Source organism: Mus pahari, chromosome 5, assembly GCF_900095145.1.
Source record: "Mus pahari chromosome 5, PAHARI_EIJ_v1.1, whole genome shotgun sequence".
In the NCBI taxonomy this organism is placed as follows: Eukaryota; Metazoa; Chordata; class Mammalia; order Rodentia; family Muridae; genus Mus; species Mus pahari.
In genome coordinates, this window is record NC_034594.1 from 2,872,847 (window position 1) to 2,878,905 (window position 6,059).

Genomic DNA, 6,059 nt, shown 5'->3' on the forward strand with positions numbered 1-6,059 from the left:
TATCATGTCCCACATAACAGATACAGAACTAGTATTCTGGATATGAAATAAAAACATTAATAAAATAGGCTCAAACTTAGAAGATACAGCAGATGCAGAAAAAGAAATGCTATTTCATTAAAGACTTGTTTTTAAAATGTCAGTGCATTAATGAAATACTCTTCGTTTGAAATGTTCTGACCGTAGCATGGAAGTGTGTGTGTTCACAGACATTTCACTCTCCTTTTTCTTTCTTTCTTCATCCAATAGATGGGAGTTTGATGTTCCAGCAAGTGCCCATGGTAGAGATCGACGGGATGAAGCTGGTGCAGACCAGAGCCATTATGAACTACATTGCCTCCAAATACAACCTCTATGGGAAGGACATGAAGGAGAGAGCCATGTATGGAAAAGATTTCATCCTTTCCTGAGTGAACAAGGGATTCATGAACACAGTGGGGTTGTGTGCTCGTATGTACACACACTGACATCAGTTAGCAGGAGTGCCATGGAGATGGGGGAAGAATATAAGGGGTTAAAGATGTATCGTTGTAGAATAGGAGATGGAATCCTGTTTCCAAAAGATTTGTTTAATCTTTAGAAGCGATATTCTAGTCAATATAACTTTGGACAAAGGCCAAGTCTTTAACTGACAGTAAAGTGAGGTATCCAAAGAGCTGACCTTCTCATTCTGCCCATTATTAGACATGTAATGGTAACGGTGACCCTAGGTTACCATCTTAATCTACATACAGTCAGCCTGCTTGTCAGTCATAGAGTCTGGTGCAGAGACACCAGGGTTGCATGGTGCACCATGGTTGCAGGTTTTCATGGGAACTGAATGAAGGTTTTTTGAAGCTGCCAAGAGTAATCATCAGATCTCCTCCTCTATGCTACATCCACTCCATTCAAACAAAAGTCTTCTGTGGAACTGTGGGTTATTTCTCAAAAGGTAAACATCAAGCCACCAATAACCTAGCATTTCTTTTACTAGATAATTACTTAAGAGACATGGAAATACATGCTCAGGAATAATTGCACAGGGATGTGCATAGATGTGCTAGTTATAGTGTTAAAAAATGAGCCAAGTGTTTCACCAAAGACTGGATGCAAAGAAGAACATTGCTTGCTAGCTAGACATTCAAGTCATTCAAAGTGGATTGTCACTGGATGTGATGGCATTTGCCTTTAATCCCTGAGCTCAGTGACAAAGGCAGGCAAACTGCTGAGAGTTTAAGACCAATCTGTGAACATAATGAATTACAGCCCAGCCAGAGCTACATAGAGAAACTGTATATATTTTTTAAAGTCCAAAAGGATTGCTAATCTGCAAGTAAAAGTCAGATGCCTACTACTGACTCCAAAGCCCCATCAGAGGTAACCAAATTTACCACCGCCGTTTGTATCTTTTAAATGTGAAAGCTCAGGTGAGGGAGCTTTGGCCAAATGCCTGTCTGTCTTTCAGCATTGACATGTACACAGAAGGCGTGACGGATCTGGAGATAATGATTCTCTATTACCCCCACATGCCCCCTGAGGAGAAAGAGGCTAGCCTTGCCAAGATCAAGGAACAAGCAAGGAACCGTTACTTCCCTGCCTATGAAAAGGTGAGTGGAAGCCGACAGGACTTCCGTGCATTCAGAGGGTCTAAAAGTCCTCAGGGGACATGTGACCAACTAAAGTTGCTATAAGAGAAATGCCAAGCCTGTTAAAACATGTTATGAAGTATAACATCAAGACTCTGCAGATTGGTGCCTGGCTGGACCGGCTCCTTGGTTTGTGGATGCTTGCCTTCTCTCTGTATCTTCAATTGCAGGTGGCGTATGGGAGGTCTCTGGAATCCCCCTTGTAGGGAGCAGGGATGCCATTCATGAGCACTTAGCCCACAGTTCATCTATTCCCCTTTCAAGGGTCCTACTTACTAACAGCATCATGCTTCGGGCTGGGGTTCTCTGCTTCTTGATTTTGGGTGGGGCAGACACAGATCCTCAGTCACCACAGAGGAAGAAGGTGTTCTTGGGTTGTTAGTCCTTGTTTCCAGAGCAGACTTCATTATTGTTAATTCAACACCTAAACATTGGAGGTGCTGTGTAAATGTAGAATGTGAAGATCCATTGGGATAGTCAGAGCGGAGAGTCAGAGCGGAGAGTCAGAGCGGAGAGTCAGAGCGGAGAGTCAGAGCGGAGAGTCAGAGCGGAGAGTAACAGTTTATTTTTTTCAAAAATGTTTGTTCTGCTGTGACCCACTCTAGAGTTTTTCTGAAAGATTTCACAGTCACAGTTAGAACTTGGGGCATGTGAACCTCCGAGCCGCACTACGGGCTGCTCTAGATTAAAGAGAATACTGCCATCTTTTGACTGGAGAGCATCACAATGAAAGTAATACCAGAAAATATTCTGCCCCGATATGTGGAGGTCTGAAACAGGCGGGCCATCAGGAGAATGTTGTTCTGTGTCCGGATAGATGTGAAGTGTCTACACAACACTGACAGAGGCATGGAAGGAAAGAGGCAGGGCAGAGGTGTGAGGGGGGAAAATTGCCAGAATTAGCAACATAGCTCTCAGGTTTTTAAAAAGAAAGTTACACAAAATAAAAGAATGTGTTCTGCCTTTACACATGTATGTGTGTTTGTTGTATATATACATCTTCCTGAGAAGTCCATTTATAAATGAAGAGTCCATGTTGCAGGATTGAACTGCATAAGGTCAAACTGAACGTAAGAAATAATTCTAAGCATGTGACGGTGGCAGGAGCCTTGCACATAAAGGAAGAGCCACAGATTTCATCGACTTTGCTGCATACGGTGTTTCCCCCTTACATCTTCAGGAGTTCAATAATGCTGCATATTTTAGCAAATAGCACATTTCAATTACCCCCTTTCTTTGATTAAAAATTTACTTTGTATTAGGCTATTCCTTCATTAATTCAACAAATACTAATTCATTGCTCAGATGTCAGATCTAGGATGTAGAAAAGAACATAAATCGTCATCCCTTAGTTTCTTACTCCTGGCTCTCGTGATGCTGACAGATTAGGCTGTAACCCATGAAAAGATGCTCTCTGGTCATTAGTTTGTCTTTTTCCAAGCAGTGCATTACATTTATATATGTATACCTAACCTAATATGTATTTGGAGACATATTACCTTTAATTGGTAGCACTATGGAAGTTTTTTCCTTCATTCTTAAGACTTTAACATGGATAAACTATTTAGGCAAATATTACTTATTGCCATAATATATTTTCTAAAAACTTTAGTCTACCTCGAAAAGTTTAGCTAGGCATGGTGACACATGCCTGAACTTGGCATTCAAGGTGTAGAAGCAGGATCAGTTCAAGACAAGGTTAAGTACACAGTGTGTTTGAGGCCATTCTGCACTACATGAAAATCTGACTCAACAAATACATGTGTATATACATACATACATACATACATACATACATACATACATACATAAAGTACATTAAAGAACACAGGTGCTGTGTCTGCTTGATGACAAAATTGACATCCTGTGTGTTCAATGTGTCCATTCCTCCCCTTCACCTGCCCTTGTTTCTACCAGTTAATCATAATACTTTTCTGTAGCATTTGAAAATTAACTGTAGACATGGATGCTTCAGCAGTGCTGAGGATCCCATAACATAAAGAGCCCGAGCCAACGTTGCAGAGATGACAGTTCAGACTTACTGTAGATGCCATAGACATGAAGACACTGGGAAGCAGAGAGGAGGAAGGTGGTCCCTGAACTGGTCTGTGCATGTGTGAAGGGTGCATTCACACAGCGAAGCCACTTCCCGCAAAGAGACTACAGAGAATGGCCAGGGGGCACCCTCACATGTCAGGGCTTCACCCCTTTAGGGTGGGTAGGAAGAAATAGTGCAGCTGGAGCTAGGAGTTTGGCATGGCTCTAAGATGTAGGAAAGGACAGATGACACAATGATGGTCAGAGATCTGCTTCTTGATTTTTATCATGAGCCGGGGCCTAGCGGCAAGCATGGGCTCCATATGCAGCTGACAAGGGAGTGAAGGGACATTTGATAGGAGAGGCTCAGGTAAACTCAAGGGGCCCCAGTCTGATGTCTTCAAGCTCTAACATCTTAAATTCCTCAGGTGTTGAAGAGCCATGGACAAGATTATCTTGTTGGCAACAGGCTGAGCAGGGCTGATGTTTCCCTGGTTGAACTCCTCTACCATGTGGAAGAGCTGGACCCGGGCGTTGTGGACAACTTCCCTCTCCTGAAGGTACTCTATTCTAAGCCCTCTAAAGACCGCCCATATCTTACCTCATGGGAACCAATACGTCGACCATCAGGGTGATCCAGTTACTTCCTGCTTCCATAGCTAGCCCTCTCCTTTAACCTATGAGATTAGACTTTAGATGCTAGTTCTGAGCCATGACAAGAGTCCTGTTACATGAGGAAATCGGAGGGGGAAGCTATCTCAGGACTTACGACTTTGTCTTGTAGAATGGAAAGAACCCAGGATCCCACTCTCTCTCCCCACACCCTATCCCACCTTGAATTTGATTCTGATTTCATGGGATCCTCTCTATCAAAGGTGCAGTCTTGTCCTTCCACACTGAATGTATCTGGAGAGGTCTTTTTGAAAGCTTCTATATTAATGAACATTGTATTTCTGTAGTGGTGAATAGTTAATCTGTGTACTGGCTAATTTTGTGTCAACTTGACACAGCTGGAGTTATCACAGAGAAAGGAGCTTCAGTTGGGGAAATGCCTCCATGAGTTCCAGCTGTAAGGCATTTTCTCAATTAGTGACCAAGGGCAGAGGTCCCCGTGTGGGTGGTGCCATCTCTGGGCTGGTAGTCTTGGGTTCTATAAGAGAGCAGGCTGAGCAAGCCAGTGGAAGCAAGCCAGCAAAGAACATCCCTCCATGGCTTCTGCATCAGCTCCTGCTCCCTGACCTGCTTGAGTTCCAGTCTTGCATCCTTTGGTGATCAACAGCAATGTGGAAATGTAAGCCGAATAAACCCTTTCCTCCCCAACTTACTTCTTGGTCATAATGTTTGTACAGGAATAGAAACCCTGACTAAGACAATCTGTTAACTAGTTAACATCTGTTAGTTAATAGTTAATCTGTTGTGGAAATACGTTTGTAAAGGAGGTGTTTAGAGAGAAATATGTTGTAGTGGTGAATAGTGCTGAAGAGTTAATCTGCACTGAGCTCCCAGCAGCTGACTGCACCTCTAGCCACCCGCCAGAGATCTCTGGATTCACGACTCAATGACTGGACACTTCTGAACCTCCCCACAGCTAGCATACACACCCCTCCAGTATTCCTTAGTTAACACTTTCTAAATCCTGCCAAGAGAAGGGTGTAGGATGGGACATGACAGGATGGGGAAGCACAGACATCAGACTTGAAGGCCCACTGACATGTAAGAGTCAGGGAAGCAGACCAAGAGGCCACTCCCCAGCAAAGATAAAATATAGATTTAGAAAGTGTTGACAAAGCATATATCAAAAGTAATCTGGTGTGTGTCTTTCATTCGCAAATCCAGAGAACTCTGGCTGGTGGCTTGAAGCATGATCACCCACCAGGGGCTCAGTGTACATTAACTATTCATCACTACAACATATTTCTTTCTACAGAGGCCTTCTTTACAAACATATTTCCACAATACAACAACTCCCGTGTGTGTGTGTGTGTGTGTGTGTGTGTGTGTGTGTATGTGATGAATGTGTTAATATGGGGGTGGTTGCCAGATGTAGACATAGGATGTCTTTCTGGATCATTCTCCATATCTTCATTCATTCATTCATTCATTCATTCATTCATGCATTTGAGATAGAGTATGTCAACAAGCCTGGAGCTCATCAATGCAGCTAGCCTGGCTGACCAGTGAACTTCAGAGCTGTCTGTCTCCGCCCTCTGCAGCACAGCACTTGGTCAAAGACACATACTACTCTCCTAGGTTATGTGTCGGTCGGGGATCCAAACTCATGTCCTCATGCTTGCAGAGCAGGCACCTTGCCCACTGAGCCATTCCTAAGCCCTCTCGATCTTTTTACTTGCCTTGGTTTTCTGTGGTGCTTGTGAGTAAACCTTGCATCTACTGGGC

General features: G+C 43.4%; 1 protein-coding gene across 1 annotated transcript in view; it reads left to right on the forward strand.

The window, feature by feature from the left end:
- LOC110322134 (glutathione S-transferase A3) overlaps positions 1-6,059 on the forward strand; it is a 28,563-nt gene that overhangs the window by 21,484 nt on the left and 1,020 nt on the right. Inside the window, exons 4-6 of the mRNA XM_029539408.1 lie at positions 250-382; positions 1,445-1,586; positions 4,091-4,223. Coding sequence (XP_029395268.1) covers positions 250-382; positions 1,445-1,586; positions 4,091-4,223 — 408 coding nt within the window. The remainder of the gene's footprint in view (positions 1-249; positions 383-1,444; positions 1,587-4,090; positions 4,224-6,059) is intronic.